This window comes from Mesoplodon densirostris, chromosome 2, assembly GCF_025265405.1.
Source record: "Mesoplodon densirostris isolate mMesDen1 chromosome 2, mMesDen1 primary haplotype, whole genome shotgun sequence".
Taxonomy (NCBI): domain Eukaryota; kingdom Metazoa; phylum Chordata; class Mammalia; order Artiodactyla; family Ziphiidae; genus Mesoplodon; species Mesoplodon densirostris.
The window spans coordinates 162685244-162713059 of record NC_082662.1 but is presented as its reverse complement, the minus strand read 5'-3'; the positions used below and the strand labels follow the sequence as shown (position 1 = coordinate 162713059).

General features: G+C 37.3%; 1 protein-coding gene and 1 long non-coding RNA gene across 11 annotated transcripts in view; one reads left to right on the top strand and one right to left on the bottom strand.

The window, feature by feature from the left end:
- DNM3 (dynamin 3) overlaps positions 1-27816 on the top strand; it is a 576796-nt gene that overhangs the window by 275276 nt on the left and 273704 nt on the right. For all 8 annotated transcript variants that reach the window (XM_060091253.1, XM_060091252.1, XM_060091255.1 and 5 more), the window contains one exon: positions 10842-10955. In XM_060091253.1, coding sequence (XP_059947236.1) covers positions 10842-10955 — 114 coding nt within the window. The remainder of the gene's footprint in view (positions 1-10841; positions 10956-27816) is intronic.
- Positions 21055-27011, bottom strand: LOC132484569 (uncharacterized). 3 transcript variants are annotated; one of them, XR_009531229.1, is made up of 4 exons: positions 26838-27011; positions 24606-24700; positions 22935-23051; positions 21055-21404 (listed from the first exon to the last, which is right to left on the bottom strand). It is a non-coding gene; the product is annotated as an uncharacterized LOC132484569 (long non-coding RNA). The 3 variants fall into 3 exon arrangements; XR_009531228.1 differs by having other exon boundaries at positions 24606-24680; XR_009531227.1 differs by lacking the exon at positions 26838-27011 and having other exon boundaries at positions 24606-25256.

The window sequence follows — 27816 nt, the reverse complement described above, 5'->3', positions numbered from 1 at the left end:
TTTATCCCAATCATAAGTTCAGTGGGTATGAAAATCTATTTTTCACATTATGTCAGCCCACTGTGCATAGTTATGGTTGCTCTCATTTGTGATAAAGTGGGCAGAGCACCTAGCACAGTGCCTGGTCCGTCATAGGCATTCAGTACGGATCGGTTGGCTGACTTATCAAGTGTCTTAGGGGAGAAAAACCTTTGAACACTTTCCTGAATTAAACTTATCTTTTAAAACTGCAGGCATGAACCCCTTTCTTCCTCAGAGTGTGTGCTGTCTGTGGGCAGGCTAGCTCCCAAGTTGAACAGGGGAGGGGATGGGGGAGGGAATGGCCCTGGACTACACTTCTCTATTTATCCTTCTAGATTTACTGGTCTGAGAAGTCACTTTCCTGTTCCACGAGTGGAATGAGTGAGGAAGCAACAGGAGGGCCTCTTCGTCCCCCACCCCTTGACAGTATTCCTCAGCCTTCCTCCACTTTTTATTCCATTGAGTTTAATCATTAAGTTAGTGGTTAACTATGGGTGCAGCTAGCCCTCTTTGGGGGAAGAGAGTAACAGTCTATCAGTCCTGCTCTTACCGTCTAGAAGCCTCTCCTCCAAAGCTAATCATGGCTCCTTTGGGCATCCTGCTAGGACCACTAGTGGATAGAGGGCTCTCAAATGGGTCCGAATAGTGCATCGATAAAATTCACTCCAAGGCTGTTTTGTTCCCCAGTCATGTTTCCTCCCTATTTTATTTCCTGTTTCAAATTACATGCAGCCATTTTGTTCCCCTAGCCTATCAGAGATTCTGCAATGATCACATGACATCATTAATATAGTCTAATACATTACACCCAGTAATAAAATGTCAAGAAAATAGATGTGTCCTCAGTGTGACTATGAACCCCCTCATACTATGGAATTCTCAGAAATTAAAGTCCAAAGATTACATTTCTAAAGGAATTTGCAATGTCTAAGATACTTGTGGAACATCAAATTAAAGTCCTCCCCCAATTCTTTCTGGGTTTCAGCCAAAGTGGTTCTCTTGCCCAGGTGGAGTTGGGTTCTTTTAGCAGCTACATACTCTGAGCTGGCCTCCATAAGAATGAGTTTTCCTTCTGGGCTTTGGAAGTTGAAATAATCTCTTGTGTTCCTTACTTCATGAGTAAAGCAAAGAGTGGGACACAAAAGATAATACCAGCACCAGCTCCACAGCAACCAAATTTAATAAGACAAATAGACTCCCTAGTCTTTAGGCTACACTATGTTCCCAGACCCTTTTCCTAGATATAGCCACCTACTATCGCAAACATTCAGAGGTATGAATGAGAGAGGGTAGACAGAGCCTGGTTTTAGCCCTACCTGGCTGTCAAGCAGTTTCTTCTAGTTTGTGAACCTATAAATTTATTGGGGGAAATCTCTCCCTAAGAGGTTAATTTTGCCACTATGCACTTACCATCAAGGGGGAAAGCCATCCATCCATACAGTCTTGGAGAAAAACACTTGAAACATTGCTATTTTGCAAAGTTTAGGACTTTGCAGCCATGGCAGCCCCAGTCACCAGGTCTTGTCTGAGTTACCTTCCTGTCCTGTGCAGCATATTCAAAACCTTGTAATTTTTATTTCCCTTTTGCTTTTGTGTTTCTCTTTCTGTCTCTTGTTACATCATTTCTTCATCTAGAAGCCTGGGCCTCCTAAGGAGACTTTCTCCTGCTTATATAATCCAGAGAGAGTTTGAAAACATGTGCTGGGGTGGGAGGTGGGATTGACTCTTGAGTCTGTCAGTAAGCAACACAAGTTAAGTATAGCTGTCCACAGTTCCCTTCTTGCCCTGATCCAGGGTAAAGTATGGCACTAAGGGCAGCTAATCTAACCCTTCCTACTTCCCACCTAATAAAATAAACCTAGAACCTCAAGAGTGCTCTGTGATATACATATGGACCTCAGTTGCCTTACAGTTTAAACGTAGTAAATCTAATTCTCCCTCCTGAGGCCTATCAGGCCTGTATTTAGAAAGACTTTTCTCCCTATAGTTCAACTCTTGCCTCAGGCACACCTGTTTAGGAAAATCTCTGCCAGCCAAATTCAAGGATAAGCAGCCTATTTCCTGTGGATGCCTGTGCTCGCAAAGGTAGGCCCCTCCCAACCAGCTGAGTGACCTGCCTGGCCTGTGCCCTTGCTGAGCCTATGCAGCTCTGCAGATCCACCGACATCAGCCCTGCGGTGTGTGAACTACCTTTACAGAAGCAGCTACTCACCTATAGTTAAAGCCTTTTGTAATCTACCAAGATCAAAATATCAAATAGTCTGTGGTTACAAACTCCACACACAGGCTGCAACAGTTAAAAGCCAGCTGCAAACCTGAGAAAAACTTGTATGGTCTACCATAAATAAGGCCAAGGTCAAAATGCCCTGCTCACAAAGTTCAAGGCCCAAAGCTTTGGCCACATTAGAACTTTTCCACATGTACTGTTTTCTTCCCATAATTTTATTCCTTGTCTGTGTATTTTATGATCCAGTGTGCTGGCCAGATGTTGAAGTCTGAATTTGTCGCTAACATATAGGTTTTGCCAAGCCTGAGAAGGCCTGACTTTTCATAGTGGGGAGGACCTAACTGGAACATATACTCTCCAGAATAGGCTTGCCTTTAAGAGGAGAGGCTGAGCTACTCCACTCTCCCTATTCCACTTTCAAAGTATCTGTATCTGGCAAAAGAAGCTTGGGTGATATTTACAGCAATACATATTAAAAACTGGTTTGCCTCAAGCCTTACAAATAAGACATGGCCTTTCAGTTCTCAAGGTCCCTTCCAGTCATATAATTATGCTCATGTTTACTTGGACACTCAAGGCAGAATTTGACATTCAAACACTAAGAGGCTGTAAATGGTTATTGTACTAAATGTTGATGGATTTATTTGGGGAATTTTAGATTTGAATATAAAATTAACATATCTTTCTCTATGAAGAGACTATAATCAATCACATTTGGCTTAACATTCTTTTCAAATTTTATTATTTAGTCTTTGCCTTCTCTTTCTCCCTACTTTCCTTTGTTTCGTTATATTAATTTCCCCTTAGTATTCTTTCTTTTTTGTTTTAAAAATATTTATTTATTTATTTATTTGGCCGTGCTGGTTCTTAGTTGTGTCACGCAGGATCTTCGTTGCCATGTGTGGGATGTTTGTTGTGGCATGTAGGGTCTTTAGCTGCGGCATGTGGGATCTAGTTCCCTGACCAGGGATCAAACCCTGGCCCCCTGCATTGGGAGCGCAGAGTCTTAGCCACTGAACCATCAGGGAAGTCCCGCCCTTTAGTTTTGTTGTCTCTTGTGTTCTGATCATTTTTCCTTAATGCTTGCCTTTTCTTATTTTGTTCCACTGTTTCTCCTTGATTTTGTGATTTCTCTCTCCCTCAATTCTTCTGTGAAAAAGTACATTAGGAATTACTTTTTCTTAATTCTTATTTTGAGCTGTTTGTCATTGGGGAAAAAAGTCCATTTTTGGCAAATATGCTTCTTTTTTTCCCCCAGGAGGGGTTGGGATTGGACCAGAGCTTCTTAAACTTTTTTATGACAGCTACTTGCTGACAGCTTTCAGTGCTGAACACACTTCCATGGATTCCTATGAAGGGATCTAGGCCATGTGTATTCACAGCACAGCAGCTGTAATCCTCTTTTTCTCTCCAAGTGAGAAAGCCTATTGCAATTAAAATGACTAATGTCATAGAATGTAATAATCTCTTCTAATTACTTTTTATGTCAATTCTTTGCAAATATCATTTTAACTGTTATTAGTAGCTCATAATTTCCATATAGCTTAATTGACTATTCGCTGGACTAAATGATATTTAATAAATATCTGTTTTGGCTATAACATTCAATACTTCTAGAAATAGTGGTGCATCTTTGAGAGGTGAATCAAATGGTGCCAATAAGATCAGGCAATTTATTGTTTCACATCCTCTTAAATTCCCCAAACTCTATTCTTGCCTTTATTTACATAGTAGCTGACTTTTTTTTTTCTTGCATTTTCTGCCTCTCTATTAGCCCCCTCCTGGCCTCATTTCTCTGCCTGGCCTAGATTAAATGGATGATCACCCAAATTACTCTCTTGCCCCAAACCTTCAACATCTTTACACCCAGGTACTTAGGTCACTTGGGTCCAGAGCCCTGGATCAGTTCCCACTTACCTTCTCTTTTTCTACGTCGAGTGTGCAGAATGTTGCTAGAGACAATAATGCAACTATGTTGATTGTGTCCCTGCAAGTTATGGTCTTCATTCTCAGCTTCCAACCATTATTTTTATGACCTTATGTTTTTAGAGCAGTTTTAGATTTACGACAAAATTGAGAGGCAGGTACAGAGATTTTTCATCTTCCCCCTGCCCCCACATGTGCGTAACCTCCCCCGTTGTCAACATCACTCACCAGAGTGGTACATTTTTTTTAAAACCAAAGATGAACCTACATTGACATCATAATCACCAAAGTCCATAGTTTACCTTAGGGTTCACTCTTGTTATTGTACATTCTTTAGGTTGGAAAAAAGTATAATGTATCCATATAATATCAGAGTATTTTCAGTGCCCTAAAAATCCTATATGCTCTGCCTACTTATCTCTCCCTTTCCCTACCCCACCCTTGACAACTACTGATCTAAAGTCTCCATAGTTTTGCCTTTTCCAGAATGTCATATCATTGGAATCACACAGAATGTAGGCTTTTCAGATTGGCTTCTTTCACTTAGTAATATGCATTTAAGATTCCACCATGTCTTTTTATGGCTTGATAGCTAATTTCTTTTTAGTGCTGAATAATATTCCATTATCTGGATGAACCATGGTTTACTTATCCATTCATCTACTGAAGGACCTCTCAGTTGCTACCAAGTTTTGGAAATTATGAATGAAGCTGTTATAAACATGCATATATGTACCTAAATTTTCAGTTCCTTTAGGTGAATACCAAGGATCATGATTGTGAATACCAAGGATCACATGGGAAGTGTACATCTAGTTTTGTAAGGAAGCACCAAACTGTCTTCCAAAGTGTTTGTGCCATTTTGCATTCCCACCAGCAATGTATGTAAGTTACTGTTGTTCTACATCCTCACCAGCATTTGGTGTTGTTAGTGTTTCAGATTTTGGCCATTCTAATAGGTATGTAGTGGTATCTCATAGTTTTACTTTTCATTTCCCTGATGACATGTGATACTGAGCATCTTTTCATATGCTTATTTGCTATCTGTGTATCTTTGGTGAGGTGTGTTAAAGTCTTTGGCCCAGTTTTTAATTGAGTTGTTTGTTTTCTAACTATTGAGTTTTTTTTTCTTTCTTTTTTTTTTTTTTTGCGGTACGCGGGCCTCTCACTGCTGTGGCCTCTCTCCTGTTGTGGAGCACAGGCTCCGGACGCGCAGGCTCAGCGGCCATGGCTCACGGGCCCAGCCGCTCTGCGGCATGTGGGATCTTCCCGGACCGGGGCACGAACCCATGTGCCCTGCATCGGCAGGCGGACTCTCAACCACTGCGCCACCAGGGAAGCCCAAACTATTGAGTTTTAAGAGTTCTTTGATATGTTTGGATAACAGTCCTTTATCAATTATGTCTTTTGCAAGTATTTTCCCTTAATCTGTGGCTTGTCTTCTAATTCTCTTGATACTGTCTCTTACAGAGCAGAAGTTTTTAATTTTAATGAAGTTCAAATTACTAATTATTTCTTTCATAGATTGTCTCTTTGGTATTGTATCTAGAGAGGCATCATCATACCCAAGGTCATCTAGACTTTCTCCTATATTATCTTCTAGGAGTTTTTAGTGTTGTGTTTTGTCAATCTTTTTTTTTTTTTTTTTTTTTTTTTTTACTAATTCCAGTTATGTTGTCTCATTCAATTACTGATTGTCCCAATGCTTAACACTATCCTCAAAGCTTCTTTCCAACTTCTCAGCCTCACTTTCCTGCAGATAATTATCTATTCTCTTATCCAGTGAAATGGAAAGATCAACTATAACCTTTCTAAACTTTCTACCCTTTTCCATTCAGAGAACCTACATCTACCCTCATTCTTCCAACCTCCCAGGCTCACATTCCTGTTCAAAGACAGCCCCCTCCCTGTGCACTTCATCTCATTCATTCCCATCTTTGTTGTCCTTGTATCATTTTTCTATATCACTAACCTCTTACTCTGTACTGTTAGTTCTCCTCAAGCAATAAATATGCTCGATTCTTGCCTATACTAAAAAAAAAAAAAAAAAAAAAAAAAAAAAAAAAATTCCCAAACCGAAAAACAACAGCAGCAGCAGCAACAAAAGCAATGACAAAAGCACCTCTTTTGACCCTGTGTCTCTTCTGGTTTTAACTGGCTTTCATCCTCCTCTGGAAAGAGCTCTCTTTAGTCATTGTCTCCATTTTTCACTTCCCATTCACTTTTCAACCCAGTGAACTCTGACTTATCCCACCACCTCACTTCAACTTGCATAGCTAAAGACACTATGATGTTTGCATTGCACTTTCTATGTCCCTTTCTGTGCTGAATCTGACACTCCCAATGGCACATTCCTTGAAATTCCCCTTGCCTTTGGCTTCCATAACCTCACTGCTCTTATTTTTCTGACATTCCTGACCACCTCTTAAAAGTCAGTATTTTCCCCAGGATTTCCACTGTGAGCCACTGCTATTTCACACAGTTTTAACTGCCACCTATGTATATATGCTGATGACTTGCAAATCTGCATGTCCAGTCCTAACATTTCCATTTTGCTTCAGAGGTCAGGTCACGTCTATGTGTGTCTCCCACAGGTGCCTCAGATTCAACATGGCCTTGGCTGAATTTATCATCAACTCCCCTACTTCTAAAACTTGGTTCTCTTTCTCTATTCCTTCTGATTTGGTAGCCCCATGAGTTTCAGAATCATTCTAGAACATCACAATGTCCAATAAAAATATAATGTAAGCCACATGTGTAATATAAAAATTTTCTGGTAACCACATTAAAAAATAAAATGAGTCAAGTGAAATGAATATTAAGAATAGATTTTATTTAACCCAATATATCTAAAATATTATCATTTTAACATGTGATACATTTTAAAACATTTAATAGATATTTTACATTTCTTTTGTACCAAGTTTTCAAAATCCAGTGTGTATTTTACACTTACCACACATCAGAGTTTGAACTAGTTATGAGGGCTCAATAACCATATGTGGCTAGTGGCTACTGTACAATGCAGTTCTAGTCTTTACCTTCACTAATCTCCCTTTCACCCAGTCATAAGTCCTATTGATTTTGTCTCCTAGGTGTTTCTACAGTAGGTTTATTTATTTTCATGCTTTCTGCTCGTGGCTTTACTTTACACCTTGATCATGTCTCACTTGGTTTATTGCAATAGCTTACATAACCTAGTTTGTCTCAGGGAGCATGCAAAATTCACTGGAATGCAGGAGGATATAGTAGAACATCTACATACATATTTTTATCTAGAAAATAAGGAAACAGTTAAGATTTATTAGTATTGAATATATATATATATATATATATATATATATATATATATATATATATATATATATATATATTGATGCCAGTGCCCTCGCTTTGTATCACAGAGAAGTCAATAATAAAGTTATAAATGTAACAAATAAAATACATTTCCCCCACAAAATTAAAAAAAATTAAGATATTTATTTCATCTTCATATAATACTTTAGAATTTCTTTGGGTATTTCTATAGATGTACACAGTTTAGTAATACATTGGTCATATCTACTTAAAAAATTTACATGTGTACTTGAAAGTTATTTTAGTACTGCCAAATTTTATCGCTAAAATTGGTGGTCTATTGAACTGGATTGACTCTGGCTTTACCCCGCTTGCCTCTCCAGCCTCAATTTCTTCATCCCACCTCACATTTTCTGCATGAAGTGGCTCTTTCATATTTTGTTCTTGTTTGTCCTTCTTCATGGAAAACAAATAAATAGGCAAACGAACTATTTCCTGACCTAACTCTAGTTCTCTGCCAGGCTCTTTCAAGCTATCATGTCTCCAAGGAAAGCCTATTAACATTACCTAAGTTGTATCCAGTCCTCCTTCTCCTGCTAAGGATACATCTCTTACTACACTGTTATGTTGAAATTATCTCCTTATGCATCTTCATTCCCTACAAAACTAAAATTCTTGAGGACAGGGGTGTGGCATCATCATGCTTTTTCATCTTGACATATGATAGGTTCTTAACAAATGTTTGTTGAACTAAATTCATGGCTCTCCTTGATGAAGCCAGCCTGTTCTATCAATGGATGAAATGGGGATTTTCTTATTGCAATTTGTGGAGTATCTGGAAGACTTCCTCTTTGTCCAAAGATGCCTGATAAAATGAAATAGTAAATACACTTTCATTAAGTACTATAATTAATATGCTATTTGTAAGCCCTGGTAGTGTGGGTAACAATCTTATTGGGAAATAACCAGTTCCTTCTTACTAAAAAATTAAATGAGATTATTTGCTCTAAGACGAATGAAGTTTTGATTGTATGTATACATGCAACGGCTTTCAAACTTCAGTATGAATAAGAATCACTTTGGGACATGTTAAAATGTAGATTCCTGGGTTTCATATGCACATATTCTGATTCATTTGGATTTATAGGTATCCCAAGAATCTGTACTGTTAGAAAGCATCCCAATGGTTATTTATTATAACCATTTTATTTTATTAGCTGGTAGAAACCATACTTTGAGAAGTATTGTTTCCTTCTTTCTGAAGCAGAGGGTTAAGAAGGAGTTAAGTTTGAACAATGGAGAGAACTACCTTAATCTGGGCCTGAATGGGTTTCTACCTGGGGGTCTGTAAAAGTTAAAGAGTTAAAAAGGAAAATGGGCGATGCTGGGAGATACTGAAACAGGGAATCAAGGGTGACAGAGACTAGGATTGTGGAAAGAGGCTTGGAAGATCAATGATGACCTTGGCTGGGCTTCCCTGGTGGCGCAGTGGTTGAGAGTCCGCCTGCCGATGCAGGGCACACGGGTTCGTGCCCCGGACCGGGAAGATCCCACATGCCGCGGAGTGGCTAGGCCCGTGAGCCATGGCCGCTGAGCCTGCGCGTCTGGAGCTTGTGCTCCGCAATGGGAGAGGCCACAACAGTGAGAGGCCCGCGTACCGCAAAAAATAAAAAATAAAAAAAAATAATGACCTTGGCTTATTTCACAATTTTTCCTAGGATTGACTTTCTTCAACTAGAAAGCTGAAAAATAAAATATAAATATAAACTTAAAATCTGATTATTATTAGGTTATTTTCATTTTCCTTTAGGAAGTGACACTCAGTCATTCAATAAGTAATTTTAAAAAAATATTTCAGGATGTTTAGGATAATGGACATTGTAAGTATAGGGTGATTTTTGACATTTAGAACAATATCATACAATTCCATATACATTTCATTTCTATGACAACAAAAATTATCTAGCATAGAGGAGATCGTAAACAATGCTGTATGGAAAACAGAATTTAACTTTATAAAAGCTGTGAGAAAAAACAGATTTTCACTTAAATGCCATTTATAGGTAATTTCTATCCAAGTTGTTAATGTTGAAAAATTTAAATGCCGTTTAAATATTTTTATGAAGACTCTATGTATTTCTTAGCTTGGCAAGTAACAACCAGAGGTAGATGGATAAACCTAGACCATTAAAAACCTCCAAACTTTTAAGTTTAGCTTATTGTTTCAGCTTTCTCCCCCATTCAGCTTATTGAGAGCTGTTAACAAGGAACTAATTGGTTGGCTTGTTTTTTCTTTTCACCATTCGGTGGCCAGTCTCTGGTAGAAATCCTAATGAGATGCAAACCAGGCAAACAAATGGGCCAGCGGGCTGGAAGGGGATAAGAGACAGTGGGCATGGAGAGTCTATTGTTGTTTGTCCAATCAACTAAATATCTTTTAATTGTAGCAGCAGTGCCATAAATAGGCCTGGCACAAGCCTATTAGTCTGCCTTATTTTATTCCTGTTTCAGTCTCTCTGCTTCCACCATCCATACAAGTCTGCGATTTTGATTTTTGTTCATTTGATGGGAGAGACTTCCCTCTGGTTATCTGTGCTTTTGGAAGATATATTATTTTGGGTGTTTTTTAAAAAAATAAATTTATTTATTTATTTATGGCTGCATTTGGTCTTCGTTGCTGCATATGGGCTTTCTTTTTAGTTGCAGCGAGCGGGGGCTACTCTTCAATGCAGTGTGCAGGCCTCTCATTAAGGTGGCTCCTTTTGTTGCGGAGCACGGGCTCTAGATGCGCGGGCTTCAGTAGTTGTGACACGTGGGCTCAGTAGTTGTGGCTCTCCGGCTCTAGAGTGCAGTATTTGTGGTACATGGGCTTAGCTGCTCCGTGACATGTGGGATCTTCCTGGACCAGGGCTTGAACCTGTGTCCCCTGCATTGGCAGGCGGATTCTTAACCACTGCGCCACCAGGGAAGCATGAAGATATATTATTCTGAATAGTTTAATAGAAGGTGAGCTTTGAGGGAAAAATGCTATTCTTTTTTTTTTTTTTTTTTTTTTTTTTTTTTTGCGGTACGCGGGCCTCTCACTGTTGTGACTTCTCCCGTTGCGGAGCACAGGCTCCGGACGCACAGGCTCAGCGACCATGGCTCACAGGCCCAGCCGCTCCGCGGCATGTGGGATCTTCCTGGACTGGGGCACGAACCCGTGTCCCCTGCATCGGCAGGCGGACTCTCAACCACTGCGCCACCAGGGAAGCCCGAAAAATGCTATTCTTATTGTAACTTGTATCTTGTTTTTAACTTAGTGCAAACCTGCATTCCCCACGAGCTCATGTTAAATTAAACGTCTCTGCTTATCTGTGCTCTCTTGAAGGTGATTCGCAAGGGATGGCTAACCATCAGCAACATTGGCATCATGAAAGGAGGCTCTAAGGGATACTGGTTCGTCCTTACTGCTGAAAGCTTATCCTGGTACAAAGATGATGAGGTGAGCCACAGAAGTGACAGAATTTTTAAAATTAAAATGTTTCTATTTCAAATTAATTGATAGTATTGTGATATACAATTTTAAGACACCAGTGGTTTTCTTTCAGTAAGACTTAGCTTGGGATGTTTGAAGAAGCACTGTTTTTTCCTCATAGATTTTAAATTTTACGATAGTCCCCTCAAATATCTTTTATTTCTTTAATGTAGTCACGTTTGTTTCCCTGAAGAAATGGAGTTAGGGATCAGTAGTTGAAAACTTCCTTCTTTGTAATAATGGCAAGGTAGTGATATAGTGAAAGCGATTTTCATTAAATAATGCGTTGAAAATACTCAAGGTAATAGAACATCGTAAGAGCAAAGTTAATAGCAGTGATGCAGAGTTTTAATAAAGCATTTTGGAATTGTTGCTGTGACATCTGTCTCAAATGACAGGCTTTTGAAAATGTCCAAATCACTAGTCTTCAAGTGAGTACTAGATAATTGTTTATACAAATTTTTTCTTTGAGAATTTGATATCTATGTAAAAGCATGAATTATGATAATTATGGTGTTCTGGTTCATGTTAGATGTTAATAATATTGGGCCTGTGACTTATTACTCATTTAAGTCTGATAGAAAAGCACACACACAAAAATCAGTCTTACAGAGCCATTAAAGTGCTATAAAGTGATACTGGTAAATTTGGGAGGGCATGGATGGAAATTAAGCAGTGTTTTGGAAATTTTAATATCTCTGGTCTGACCTGAGAAATTTTGGGGGCTTATAATGCAGCATGCAAACAATGGATAAGAACACTCTGTGATAGCAAAACTATATACAGGTGAGATTGTGTCAGTTGTACTTGGTTATAAAAGGCACGCGTTTCAGAGTTAAAAGTCCTTCCGCTCTTGGCTTGATATCTTCTGAAAGCACTGCAAGGTGCTTTTGTAAATTGTTGGAGGAAAAACTTCATGTCCTATGTAGTTCTTTCTTTTTCCTAAATGCTTTGTGCAAATAATGTGTTTAATAAATATCAGATGATCAGTTGATGGCCACTAAATTTTCTGCAGTAAAGGAAATCAGATCTTACAGAAAGGTCCAAAGAAAATTTCTACTCAAAAGCTTTATTTCAAATTTTTGTCACATATTTTAATGACTTCAGTCAAACGTGGAATTGGTTGTTGTGAGTCTGATGATTAGCATTGGTTTCTTTCCTGTGCTGGCTGATTAGATATCTCTCTCATTCTGTGGAAGCTCCAGTGTTTAAAGGCAACAGCCTCAGGAGCTCTGAGATGCCTTTCTAGATATAAACATCAGTAATTACATAATCTTCTTTTGTGTTCAGCTGCCCTACTAGATCTTCTCTTAGATACATTTTGTTTACAAGTATTTGTTTACAAATGTTCACAAGTAGGTGATCATGTATGTACACTTAAATACATATTGAACTATGGGCCATTCTCAGTTATTCTAGGCAAAGCAAAAGATTTTGCTGAGAAATCATGTTAGTAATAGCTAGTGTTTTATATTTATTAATTAAGTCATTTAATCCACATTACAACCATAAGGATAGGTACTATTATTATCCCCATTTTTCAGGTGAGTAAATGAAGAAAAAACACAACCTTTTGAAAAGTCATTTCTATAGGACTCAGTTTTCCTTATGGTAGAACACTTGGTGTTGGTGAGGATGACTAACTTGCCAAGGTCTCATAGCTACTTGGTAGCAAAGCAGAAATTTGAACACACGCTGTCTGGCTCCAGAGCTTATGACTTCAACCACAAATGGAGGCAAGAATCTCCGAGGTGCTGGAGTTTTCCAAGTCAACCTCATCCCACAGAAGATTTATTAAGATGAGTTCCAGGCATCCCAGCATTGACCTCTCCCTGAGTGTTAGTATCAGGGGCCCTGAAGACTCTGGGATTAGCCACTGCTGTTGGAGTATGGCTTTAGGGTTTCTGAAACAAGCCTGTTGGAAGGCACATGATGCTCCCTGTAGGGAAGGAAGAGGCTTTGAGAGCATGGTGAGCTCATGGTCACCACTCAACCCCTTCTCTCTGCTATAAATTCAGAATAAATTTTTATAAAATCTCTGCTGCTGAAGCTTCCTCATGAGCACTTGGCTACCATAGAAAGAAAATACATGTGTGCAGTTTAATATTAACCGAGTGCCAGAGAACATTTTATTAAAGGTCTGTGTGTGGAAGGTGGTGGGCTGTGTGTGTGTTTTGGGTCGGAAGGGTAGATCATAATGACCCTTAAAATAGATTGGACTGATTTTGATGAAGAAAGTTTAGAAAAGGGTTGTTTTCTTAGTTTAGATCATTTTAAGAAAGAGAAAACGACAGATGAGGATGCTGCTCTATGGAGCTAACAAGTAGACTAACAATACAATATCAGATAGTAAGTGCCCTGAAGAAAACAGGTCAGTGAGCTAAAAACTGATGGGGGAGGGACCTTTCGATTGAGTGTTTGCGAAGAAGTAACATTGGAGCAGAGGCTGGAATGACTGTGTAGAAGATTATGTTGAAGAACATTCCAGGGTGGGAGTGGGCAGGAAGCTTACGGCTGAGATGGAGGAGGAGTAGGAGAGAGAAGTAGGAAATATAGAATCAGAGGTACCTTGTCAGGCCCCACCCAATGATTTGGATTTTATTCCAAGGATAATTGAAAACCATTGGCCTGTGTCAACAGGATGTGACCTGATTGGATTTACGTTTTAGAAGGATCAGTCTGGCTGCTGGGTTGGCCATGATTTGTGGGATGGAATGTGTGTGTGGATGGAGTTGGGGTGGCAAGAATAGAAGAAGGGAAACCAGCTAGGAGACTGTATCAGTGGTTCAGGCAAGAGAAGATGGTGGCTTGTACTGGCTGGAGAGGAGAGCTCAAGTTCAGGGTAAAGCAAACTGATGGGCCACATACAGCTACACTGTAGTCATTAGCTACTGTTTCTCATGAAAAACTCTGCTCAAGAAACCAGATAGGAGATTTTCCAGATAGTAATGCCCGACTCATGAGCCCTGTCTTCAAAGTATGTGTCAGTGGGGCAGAGCCTTTTCTCCCTGAAGCCATCCTCATTCATCCCCACCTTACCACCCCTTGGTAACCACCACTCTGGTCCACCATCCTGCTCCATTTCTATTGCCAGCACTTCCTACCACCACAGACCACCTCTGAGCCTGCTGGCAGGGCAGAAGGGAGGGGTCAACACTGTTCCTTGCTCTTTACCAGTATTCAACTAATAGTTATTAGCGTCTGCTGGGAGCCACGGCTGGAAGGGAGGGTATGGGGAAAGGAGGTCAGAAGAAATGTCAGGAGGGTGGGGCTTAGAGGTAGTGAATTGTCTCTGGCCCCTTGAATTTGTACCCTGAATACCCATCCTTTATTAGCAGTGTTTTAAATGATGCTTAGATTTCATACATGCCTTGCTGTCATAGTTTAACTATGCTTCTGGATATGGATTAAAGATGCTTCTGTGGGCAACCTTGAAAACCCCAAATTTACAATTTTCCTTTGTGGAAATAAGCATGAGTTCTTACCCAACTTTTGGAGTCAGTTTGTTGGTAAGTTGAGTGCTTGTACTTTGTTCCCATGGTATCTGTCACATCAGCATATACACACTTTGGAAATCCTGTTACATGGCAATTTATCTCTCTTAGTCAAGCAAGTGTGACACCATAAATATTATTAAGTTAGTTATAGATTTATCATTTATTTAATAATTTATATTCAGATTTTCATAGAGAATTGTTATTTGTTTCTATGTTCTTTCATCTTCCTGCTTTCTTGTGTAATTAGACTGGTATGTTTTCATTATAATCTAATTGGCTGTTGAATAAATAGCATATTATGGCATATGAATAGATATGGTTTTATTTAACTTTTGACAGGTTTGTAATAAATATAAATGACTTATGAAATGTATTTGTGATTAAAGAACAATGGTTCAAACTGTTTTCAGGATGCAATTAATTGAACAAGAGACCCTGTAGACCATTATGCTTGGTGCAATGAAAAGGGCGAGGTGCTGGAGGATGTGAATTTGCTGTGACTAACTGCCAGTGTTGGAACAAGTCAGACTTCTCTGAGCCTCAGTTTTAGCTTATCAAATGGGGACTGTTGCTGACCAAATCACCTCAAAGGGAGTTTGTAGGACTCTAAGAAGTCGTATATTAACAAGTGCATTTATAATTTTTAGGCATCACATTTATATATTTATTCTTGTCATCTCAAGTAATACTATGCCCTCCTACAATAATGTCATTCTTTCAATCACATGTCTTCTAATTTCCAATCTGGTCATTTCATTTTGTGAGGTAGGATGTATGGGATCTTGGATTTTTCAGCAGAGGATGGTAAGATTCAGACAGTAAAATGGAACTCAGATCCTATTCCTTCAGTGGGACTTTTCTATGCTGCCTCCTCACCAGCCTATGGGTTAGAGATGATAATATCAAACTATGTGATTTCCTATCCTAACTGGCAGAGGCAATAGCATGATAACCCTGTGTAATAATTTTAAGCTAGAGTTGGCATGGTGGTAATAGTAGGTCCCCAGCATTTTTCCTGCTTTCTCCCCATCCTTAATATAACTATCCTCCCTACCCTTAAATCTTAGGTGGGTTCGTGAACATGCTCAGACATCTGTGGACCTCATGTTTTGAACCATTATTCTACATTACAGTAATATTATTTGTAATGTTACTGACAGATGACCTTAATAGAAAGGTTTCCACCTGTGTCCCAAGCAGTGTTATTTCCATGTGTTATCTTCAGAGAATCTATATAATACAAAGTGGTTATGGAAAACATAATTAATCTATGTACTTGACTATATGTTATCTTTTAGCATTACTCAAAAATTGGGGCTTTCTGCAACACGAAAAGAAATAGACCGTCTTGTACATGGTTAGATAGTTTGTAACTAATCACCAAGGGGATTTATCCAAACCTGGCTGTCCTTCCAAATCATACTCCAGTACCCCAGACTCTGAAATTCTGTACAAAAGTGGCTCTGAATGCATTTCTATGGGTTGCATAGACCTCTTCCTGGGTCCATCCTCTCCAGAGCATTCTATCATTGTGCATACCCAAAGTCAAGGGGGAGCTGTTTATGGGGGTGAGGACAGAGCTTGGACATGTGATATTGTGTGTCCACATATATCCCTTGGGATCTTGGATGAATGATACTCAGCTCCTTTGATTTCTATCAAAATAATGATATAAAGGTATTTGTAGTACTTATATTTACTAAGGATTTGAGGAAGCAATACAGCAATTCAAACCACCTCAAATAGCATATTAGATAACCCTCTGCACAGCAGTTTTTAACTAATGGGCACTGGGTATGTCACTGGCAGCTCTAGCCTTGTGCTTGCCCAGCCCAAGGAGAGTACATTGGCTTCTCTCTTTCTCTTCCCCTTCACATCTCTCCCCTCAGTGCTGTCTGGATTGCCCCAAACTCAAAGTGTTTACTCATTCTTTTATGTACATCCACTCAGCTCTTCTTAGCATGTAGTCCAGCCTTCGTTTCAGGCTCACCTTTGTATATCCAAATTAGTCAAAATGCTTAACCAAGCCAAATGGACTTTCAGTTAACAAGATGCTCCCTAGTTCTAAAGTAATTGTGGTTGTAAAAAAATATCTCTGCTATTCATTCTACCTGCTTAAACTCATGAAGGCCAGCTTTCAATCTGAATGATGATCTTGATGAAGATCATCATGATAATGGTTAACATTTATTATTTATAATAAAGTTTATCAGGCACTGAACTAAGTCAATACTTTATTTACATTCTCCATTTTAGAAATGAAGATTGAGACTCAAAGAGACTAATTCAGCCAGCTACTAAGTATCAGTGCTATGCTCTTAATCACCTGAACATTTCCCAACAAATATATTCTGAGCACCTGTTATGTACCAGACACTATCCTAATCACTGAGGATAAAGTGGTTAGCAAAGTACCCACCCTTATGAAGGATATTTCCTGATAAAGAAAACATAAACAATCAGGAACACCTATGAGATTCAGATTACAAACTGTGAATAAGATAAATCCAGTGATGTGTTTGACTTAAGGAGTATCTGAGTTGGGAATCACAGCATGGGGGGACGTTAAACTGAGTGGTCAGAGAAGGTTTGTGTTAATGCCTAAGGCAAGATAGAGCCTGATGAATATAAGAAACTGAATTTAGGTCACTGTGACTGGAACAAAGAGAGAAAAGGACTCTATAAAGATTAAGGATTTTGATCCAAAGAATGATGAGAAGCCTTTGAAGTTTTTAAGCTGAAGAGTCACATAATAGGATTTGAAATTTTTATAGATCTTTGTGATTGCTTTGTAGAGACTGGATTGGAGGAAGACAGAACTGAATTGGGGAGTTGTAGAAAGCCATTGCTGTGGTATACATAAGAGATAATGGTAGCTTGGGCTGGATGGGTTGAGGGAAATTGATAGAAATGGATGAATTTAAGAGATTTTTTCAAAAGGTGAAAATTGACAAAACTTACCACACGTGCTAAGTATTGGTTGAATGCTTTTAAGTTCCTGCTGAACTGTAAGCTTCTTGAGCCCAGGAGCCACTGTCTTGTTCCATGTTCTACCACCAGTAGACATGGCGCTGAGAGGTGGCGCTAAGTAAATATTGGCCGAGTGAACATGTGATTGAGCAAATAAATAATTAAGTGCAGCATAGTAATTCATCATGTCCTGGTATCACAAGTGGCTAAACCGAATTATTGAATTACAGGGTAAAATTACCCTTAGATGTAGATTGTCTTAAAATTTTCTTAAGTTTCATCATTGAAGGTTAATGGATATTTTTTTCCTCTGACTATATAACTTCCTGGATTGAAGATAATTTAAGCAGAAAATAAATTCCCCAGTGTCATTTTCATACATTATAAATATATTTTGCACAGTTATTATTTTTTTTACATCTTTATTGGAGTATAATTGCTTTACAATGTTGTGTTAGTTTCTGCTATATAACAAAGTGAATCAGCTATATGTATACATGTATCCCCCATTCCATCCCTCTTGAGCCTCCCTCCTACCCCTCTAAGTGGTCACAAAGCACGAGCTGATCTCCCTGTTGCACAGTTCTTTGGAGGGATTTAGAAAAGGTCAAGGCATTGGAATAAAATAGAAACTATCATTTCAAAAAGATTGTGGATTTAGATAGTTCTACATTAATCTTTAAAATCAGATTTGAAAAAAAAATGTGATGGCTTTTATTTAAATGATTCCAAAATAAAAAATTTAAAAGAATAGAATATTCTGATTCAAGGAGAAAAAAGTCTTATTTTTCTTAGTATCAATGAGAAATGTGTAAATGGTAGTTGAAATCTCTGGAAAAAAAAGGATTGCTAGTTTATGAACAATGATAGTACGTAGCCAATATTTATTCCATTTAGGTAGTCCAACATGAAGATTAAAATCATAATGGAATACTCCTAGGAAAGTAGGGTAATTCAACAGAAGCATTTCCAGTGGAAATGTACTAACCTTACAGTATTGAAGAAAATCCAAAATCTGCATTGAAATAAGGACATTCTTTGGACTCAAAAAATTACAGGCCTCATTTTTGTGGGTTGATGTGTTTGGAAAGCTTGATAAGGGGATTATATAACGTTATAGAAATCTTCAGCTCCTTCCATTTGCACTTAGACTTTCAAGATTCTGTTTCCTGCTAGGTCCGCACGCTCCCTGTGATGAGGTCAGGATTGACCCTGTGAACACTAGTCACACTCCTTGCTGAGTTGTTTTAGTTAGCCAAAATTTAGATATTTTTTATTTTAAAAAAGTCTCAATAAATATTAAACTTTAAAACACTTATGTTACTTTAAATTCTTCATGATCATAGTTGTACATGTGCTTTTTCATATACATAAGCTATCTTGTGTTATGCTTTTTAATGTGGGATTATTTCATGTAAACATTTCCAAGTTCTGGAATTATCCAAAGATTTATACTTTTGAAAAATATATTCAACAAACCATAATGGTAAATGCTATTTCAAATTTATTAAAAATACTTATAGGGCTTCCCAGGTGGCGCAGTGGTTGAGAGTCTGCCTGCCGATGCAGGGGACACGGGTTCATGCCCCGGTCCGGGAAGATCCCACATGCCGCGGAGCGGCTGGGCCCGTGAGCCAGGGCCGCTGAGCCTGCGCATCCGGAGCCTGTGCTCCGCAACGGGAGAGGCCACAACAGTGAGAGGCCCACATACCGCAAAAAAAAAAACAAAAACAAAAAAAAAAAAACTTATAAACCCACACCCATTCCCTCATATGTGTTATTTGTTGTACTCAAAAGTTTATATTGGAAGAAAAATATTACCCTTTATATTACCGTTTCCTGGAAGAGTAAAATTTTTAAATGTACCTCATTTAATGAATTATATATATATATATATATATATATATATATATATATATATATATATATAACATTCTTTCAAGCTAAGTAAAAAGAATGTAATGCCAATATGTTAACCTCATGTTTTAAGGGAAAATTATTTGAAACGTCATCCTGGAGTGGTTCACTACAGGACGACTGCACTGGCCTGGCCTCCTTAGCTTTCCCTTTGGAGCTTGGTGTAATGGAACAGTCTCCTTTATGTTATGAGCCAGCTATAGTGTCAGCCAGAGAGCTCTCAAGCACTGTCCTGGCACTGCCTTGCAGGGTCCAATAGGATGATCCATATGCGGACTCCTGTCGGAGGCGTTTGCTACAGGTTGTATAAAGCATTTACAACTGGGTGATTTTATGCAAATATTGTGAGACATTTTTATATTGTCTTCCTGTTTATATTTTACATTTTGTGAACTATTGTTTAGGACTTTATTTGCTAGTCATGGGACTCTTCTTTAAGGTAAAAACCTTCATTTCACAATGTGTTTTGCAGTAACATGTTTTAGCAGATGACATATTTCCTTAGGCCAGATTGTAAATGCAAGAATTTAGCCTTAATCACATTTTTACTTATTAGTTTTACCCAATCACTGTTTTTGTTTTTGTTGTTGTTTTTAAGAAACTATGGTGTCAGGTTTGGTAAAATATCAAATAATAGTAAAAATTTTGAACCTTGGGGAGTTTTTATCCTTATGACTAAATCTTTCATTTTAAAAATGAAATATCTGAATAAAAATAATTTGCTTTAATCCAAAATATACACTTGAAATGTTTAGTTAGATTAAAAAAGCAAAAATTTTGGGTAACCTTGTGCAACATTTTTTAAGGTTTGACCAGAATCTTTCTAAGAAAGATGAAAATTAATTTTAAATACTGAAGTTGACATGTTAGTGAACCAAATCAAAGTTGACAAATTTTTAATTTTACCCATCTCCCCACTTTTTACCCTTGAATATTTGAAATATTCATATAAACAAGCCAAACCTGATCATTTCACTCTAGTTCACAGTGTATAAACTGAAGTTTTGACATATCCTCAAAAGATATGGCAAAATTATACACTGCATATCCATTAATAGCTTTCCTTGTTCTTTTTGAAAATAATTGAATTGCCTGAACATTTTAAGAGTTTGAAAGTTTACAGTGAATGGGAGCATGTATTCCAAGTGAACGCATTGGCCCCGTAAATTCCACCCTTAGAACTGTACTTCCTTCTTAATTTCTTAATTTAACAATGACAGTAATAAATCATGTACATCATGACATTTGGAAATATCAAAGCTTCAATTTCAGCTTTGTATATATCAAAAGAAGAGAGGCAAATATTTTAATACATTTGAAAATTATGTTGGAAATAAATACTCTTTTCACTGTGTTTTACCCAGACCCAAACTGGCAGAGTTTGTTAACTCAAAATACATTATTCCCTGGAATATTATCTCTTCACTCTTTTTCTTTTCTTCCTCTCTGTGTCTTAAAAAGTCATGATGATATAGAAAACTAAACTTAGTTTTTGGAGTAGAATTGTTAGAATCACTTATTCTGTCAAACATCAGACTGAGGTTATATTGTTTTGTTACATTCATTTTGGGGGTGCTGCTCAAAAGCTGTGTACAATAAATGTCAAGGGTAGTAATTTACTGACAACGATTAGGAAAAGAGAACTATAGAAAGCACAGGAACATTTTCAGAAATGGGTTTTATTATATTTCATAAGCACCACTCACTTTACTTTTGGTGGGTTTCAATATTTGAATCAAAAATAATAATAATACATAAGAGTTAAGAAACCAACAAATTAAAACCCCAGGCCCCCGCGCCCCTCATTTTGGTTGTAGCTCTTGGTGTAGATGCTATGGTGTGAGGGCTGCTTTCTTTCAATGGCTGGTTGTCATTCAGGCTGGGTTGTCATGTGACTGCCTGTCTGTGCCTGCTGTACAGGTGAGCGGATGTTCTGCACAGCAAGTGTAGACAGGCAGACACATGACAACTCCGTCCAGCCAGGCCCTTGGTTCCTTCAGGTTTCCTTTGCTCATGGGCAGATACAATCAGTCTGTTTTCCAGATTTGGTGATTTTGGAAGGTCAGGGGAAAGGGAGAAAAACACACAATAGAATTAAACATTAAAACATTATGGAACTAAAAACAAGTTAGACTTTTGACTTTATTCAGAAAGTACACTTATACATTCATTCCAAATGTGCTAACATGGATAATTGACAGAGCAGAAAACTCACATTGAAATTTTAAGGATAAAACAACAACAAGAAAGACTAAACACAAGGTTTATTCTTAAATCCAGTTCATATTACTACTGGCCCACATGCAGTCAGAGTTCAGAGTAATTGAACCAGATGTTTTTCCTCTTCACAAAACTCTGCATATTTTAAAACTGAAGTTAAAGATAAAGACTATACATGTTTCTTGTAATAGGTAAGTACCATAATCTTGCCCATGAAAAAGAAACTTGTCATTTACATGGAAATGGCAGCCATTTGCAAAATAATTAATGAGCCTAATGTATTCGACAATGCAACAAACGGACTTTGGTATGTGATGCTTTGTTAGTGGGATTTTGACAAGGGGTTGTATTTTTGTCAATATTTTATTGAGCAACAGGAACTTATTTAAATTTCTCATATTTTTTTAATGCAAAGTTTTAAAGTATGGATTTGAAAACCAAATAAAAAGCAGTTGTGAGCTTAAGTTTTCCTCCTCTTAATTAACTACAGGGCTGTGCCATGAATCAAAAGGGTATAAACTAAAAAGTTATTACCCACAATGATGGTCACAATGTGTATTGGACATTGTTAGTGCAGTGCAGTTACAAAATAGTACCTTAAACACAGAAAAGGAAACTTCATTTCATATCTAAAAAGTAAAACCAGACCCTTTGGAAAATTTCCTTAAAATTCATATAAGAAAGGATTAATGGTGTTAAATATACAGTTAGAAAATTTAATTCTGGTGACTTGAGAATAATTCTACTGGTTATTTTAATATAAATGATCAATTCACTTCCGTAGAAGTATTTAACAGATTTCCCTGCCCTTTAAAAAATAAAATATCCAGATAGTCAAAATTCCAATAAATAGAATTTTAAAAAACAAAACAAAACCTTATTGTCCAAGGAATGTGTATTTAGGGATTTTTTCAAAGAATTTTAAGGAAAACAAGTAGTTTGTTATTTCCCTTTAATTGTAAAATTCTGAGAAAATAGCAAATAGAAAGTTTATGAAGAGCAAAATAGTTTTTAGAGACTGAAAAAAATGACAGTATTCTACACATCTGAACTTTTATGCAGTGATTAGATATGGTACAGTTTTAACAAAGAGTTGATAAGTGTAACTTCCCATTTATTTATTTAATTTCAAAAAATAAATGTCAGATTCTGTTTCTGGTCATCACTTCTGAGTAGAGGACTTATTTTTTTTTCTTGACAGAATCAAAAACATCACTAAACTTGGCTGCTGTTTAAATAATTACAAGGCTAGAGTATGCAAAAACAAATACCTTAAGAAATTATTTTGTTATTGTTGCTGCATTCAGTGCAACAGAAAATATTTATGGAGTGATTCACTTACAAAGAGTATATTGGTGGAAATTTAAAATTACTGTAATTCTGTATAGCTTTCCCTCTCTCTCCCATAAATAATTTGATCCAGTTAACTCTGCTCAATTAAAGGAATGATGCATGCAACCTGAAAAAATAGAAAGAAATATTTGTGAGTTCATGTTATCCTTTAATATGAAGCACTTCTATTAAACCAAAATACCCAAAGTATTTGAGCCTGAAAAACCATAACTGTTTTTCAGGGGGAAAAAAATCTTGCTGAAAAATGATTTTATTCTACTCATAAGACTTTGGGACAATTTATGTTTCTAGTAGATTTTAAAAACACAATTTTAGTAAGTATGTGGCATATGCACACTTTTTGGTTATGTTGAACCTGATGGAAGACTGAAAAAACATTTAAGATTTTTTTCTATCTTCTAAACTGTACAGTAAATATTAACTCATTATCACTTAATATACTAAGTAAAATATAAAAAAAGCTATTTATATTATTATCATACCATGTAATTTTTAATATGGTTATTACACCTCCTTTTTTGTCTTTTGTTTATTATCTTAAGAAAGAAATGCAAAAATAGAATCATATTCTAAGTCTTCTACAACAAAATTAAACCAAAGCAACTCCAGAAAACTGGCTGTCACAGTAAGTCAGGGAATTAAAAATTAAGATTTAATTATTTTCTTTAATTTACTTCTTTATCTCTATTTATTAAAACTGATAAAAATTCTTAATAAGAGATCTTCAAAAGATTGATAAATATTTCTACTTAAATAATTTGTAGCACACCGAGGTTAAAAAGGTAGAAGAAACCAAGTAAGAAAGTTTCAATCTTTACTCAGGAATTTCCTGTCTTTTCTTAGGTTAAAGCCTGACTTCTAGTTATTTTAAGCTGGGATTTATGAGTGATGGTCTCTTAGCTATTATTTAGACATTACTGAGATGGGTGGGATAGTCTCCTCAGAGAAGAGGAAAATGGGTTGTTTTTAAAGAACAAATCTCTTGTAGAGTAATCAAAAGCTTTGGCTTCTCTTTAGTGAGGATGGACTCTGGTGGGTGAGTGAACTCTTCTACATTACCAAGTTGTATTCTCTTTTTATGTCCTATAACAGCTTTAAGACTTCAACCCGGGGGGAAAAAAAAGGGGGGGGGGAGAAAATTCCTTCATTAGGAGTTTTGTGCCTGAACTCTTTCCCACAAAGTGAAAAACTTGGGTGGTCTGTAGGGTGAGAGGTGGGGGTAGATAGTATATTTTGGTTTTTAAAAAATATAAACACATTATCTTGGCCGAAAGCTCAAATACCAAGCAGGAAGGACATTAAACCTATTAACTAATTGCAAGAAAGTGATCAGTGTGAAATTGTGTCCCACTGTAAATAAATTTTCTTTGGTTTTGAGATCTATGGCTTAAAAAAGCAGTGGGAGTTGAAAATGTAAATAAACTGTTTTATGTTGATCCTTTTCCAATTAAGAAATGATGGTGTTGAAGCTAAGGCTCTGAATTTCCTTCTCTTAGCGGAAAAAATTTTCCTTTTAACTCAGTACCTAGTCTAACTTATCAATCACCATGCGCTAAAATGCAAAATAACTACTAAGTTTCTATGAAGTACAGTTTGGACAGGCCTTGCAATTTTCTCTTTCTGACGATGTACAATATTTAATTTTAATACTTACACTTACCATTACATCCAGGGGTAGTTTTAGTAGAAGTTGTTCATTGTTGGTTAGTTTCCTCTGGAATAGATCCCATGATCCCTAAAACATTTGTATATTTCCTTACAAAGTAATATCAAAAGAAAGTTAAACATTATTCTAATTACCCTGGAAATAGATAAGGTTATTTTACGATATGTGTGTATCCATGTTAGTATGTATACCAGCGCATAAACTACCATCCTTCCTTCAGTCAGCAGTGGTTTATAAAGGGAGCTTTTACTTTTGATTTTTAACTTAGTTCATGAATTTAAAAAGGCGTACTATTCCTTCCCATTTGTTAAAAGTTTGCATTAAAAATGGGTTGCCAGAACTCACTGAGCACGTGCAGGGGCTCCTCGGCTATCCCTTTTGCAAATTAATTCTTATGTTTCTACTCCTGTACTTATGCCAAGGACACCATCGGGTCCCCTCTGTCTCCAGACTAAAAGTAATCCTGAGGGAGAAAATAGGTGAGGAACCAGTGGGGGCTTGTTTCATTAAAACAAAAAGACCACTTAATATGAAGAAAGACATTTAAATTAAATAAACATGAAATTAAAGCAAGTTAGGAAATTCAGTTATTTCTATGGAGTAAAAAAACAAACAAAACCCCCAAAGTTGAAAAATCTTAAATATTGCCAAAGTACCTTATAGCTATCTTCTTTAGTAACTATATCAATTAGTAAAAATATATTTCTTAAAAAAATAAGCTCCCATAAAGTTACCTAATAGATTTTTTTTCCAATTTTCCTATGTAAAAAAAACTATATAGAGTTTTTAAAATCTTATTTGTTTTATTAAAAATAATTAATCTGGAAGCCTCCAAGATACAATAGAAGAAAAAAAAAAGGATGACACTGTATCATCTAACTGGAGAAAATAGCTCAAATAAATCCTTGCTTTTTATATTTTAACTAAAAACCATGAATAAAAGAGAAAACTTTTGTACCAGTTTTGGAATGATCAAAGGGGTAATTTTTAAAATAAGTTGTCTTGACCAACGATAACTGGGGAATCTTTGGTAATAAAACGTTTTGCCAAAGAGAACTTGTGACAATGTTTGAATTGTTGCAAAATGTATGATTTAGAAAAGGATTTGTTAAGGAACCAATGTAACTTTACAGAATTTAAAGGAGGACAAAAGGGGTTAGATTCACACAAAAGCCTAAAGAACAGATGTTTTCATTATATAGAATTGTTTGGGGGTAAGATATAAATGGGGGTTGAGGCAGTAACATTTTTTTCCAGAACGTTCTTTAAGGAACCCATCTCTAAAGTTCAGCATGGATCATATTGCAACCCAGACTTTCTCTATTATTCTCTCTATTGGGATTTCATTCAGCTTGAGGGTTTTCCTCCCTCCCACCTTCCTCCCCCTCTCCCACCCTCCTTCACCCCCAGGACAGCTGGAAACTGACCAAAGAAAACTTTGCTTTCGTTTACAAATTCCTTTTTTATCAGTGGGTTTCTAGACAAAGTACCTTATCATTTTAAGTGCTCAGAGAAGTAGAAGCCTTGTAAAATATAGCCACGAGGGCTCAGCTGACCAGCAGTTATCAACCATTCTTGGATTTTTAAAAAAATGCAATACAGAGATATATATTGTGATATCTGAACATAGAGGTTTTAATTCTCCGATTTATCTGGTTGCTGACTCAATAAGTTCTGGGTTGGTGCTCTTTTCTGGGCCAGTCCCATCTGCATTGTCTGGTAGGCAAAAACTTGGCAGCCTCTTCTTTTATTGTTAGATACTATTATTTCTGATGTTTATATTATATAAAATTTAAGAAAAGCACTATTCATATAGCATTTTAATAATAGCAAGTATTCTTTACTTTGGGGCAAAATGGATTCAATCCTGGGATGCTAAAAGTTATACTACAGCCCTCATTCGAATAAGTTTTTAGGTCTCTGGATTATCAATTTCAACAATTCAAAACCAGCCTCATTAAATTATTCTTAAGTGTTCGGGGTGTGTTTCATATTTCATTTTGAAGTGGGAAAACCTTTAAACTTAACAAAATAGTTAAACTCTTCAGAAATTGAATAACATCTAGTAAATCACTATGTACCACACATTGTTGCTCTTTTAAATTTAAATGCAGACCTATCTGTCATGCAGATACCTCAGTTTCTCTCACATGTGAAAGCAAATCATTGGCTCCCCACCTAGGCTCTCCTGGTCATAGCCCAGGTGAGCAGTCAAGAAGGCCTTACCCACAGGTCTTCCCTCGAGCAGTCCTTTCTCGGCAGTGTCCCGAGGGCTTCCTGGTCCCTACTGTGCAAAACCTGTGAAGAAAAACACTGGATATGAGATTCAAAAAAGGGGCAAACAAATGTCTTCTCCTCGGAAACAGCAACTTTTGTCCCCAGCTGTCCATGGCGTTGCTCTCCCTTGCCCAGTCTAACCAATGTGCAGACTACTGTACAACGGCATTGTCCTGAACAGGTAGTCTGAACACTGGGGCGACGGAGCAGGATCTCCAGAAGCTTCCATCTTTGTACTTAAAATCCTCTCCGGTCTTTGGGAAAAAGGGGTTGCATTCGGCTTCCCCCCCTGAATTCTGCTGCCCCGACTGAGACTCAAGGGCTGTGATTTCCAGTCTTGACGTGGCACATTTGCTGCAGACTGGGGAACTGGCAATGAATTTAGGACCAGGAAAAGGGGGAGGGCTGGGCTGGAGAGTCCATATATGGGATGATGTCACCCTGGGGAGGTTTGGGTATGCGCTGTGCCGCTGGAGAGACCGCTAGAATCGCCTGCTCTCAGACATGGGTCTGTGCATAAAATGGTACCAGATGTTTTAGTGTAATGTTAAGCAGTCATTTCATCTTCAGGCCAGATTTTTTTCCTCAACTGGGCAGGAAGTGGGCCCCAGTATGGAAAAGCTGAAAAAAAAGAGTCGAGATGTACAGTTCTGCTGTGGCCAACTGAAAGTGAGTTAGTGTAGAAGTACAAATTTGCTGTCCGATCCAGGCTAGAAAAGTAATTTGAAGATAGAGGGTAGATAAAAAAGTAAACAGAAAGTTGAACTCTGGAAGCCAGAGCTCATTTGGAAACCTTTTTTGAGCTTTCCTGTGGTACTTTATTTTCTGGTAATTCACTCTTCAGAAAGGGCAGATAAGTTCTTTTTTTTTTTTTTTTCCTCTCTCTCTCTCTCAATCTCTCAATCTCTCTCTCTCTCTCTCTCTCTCT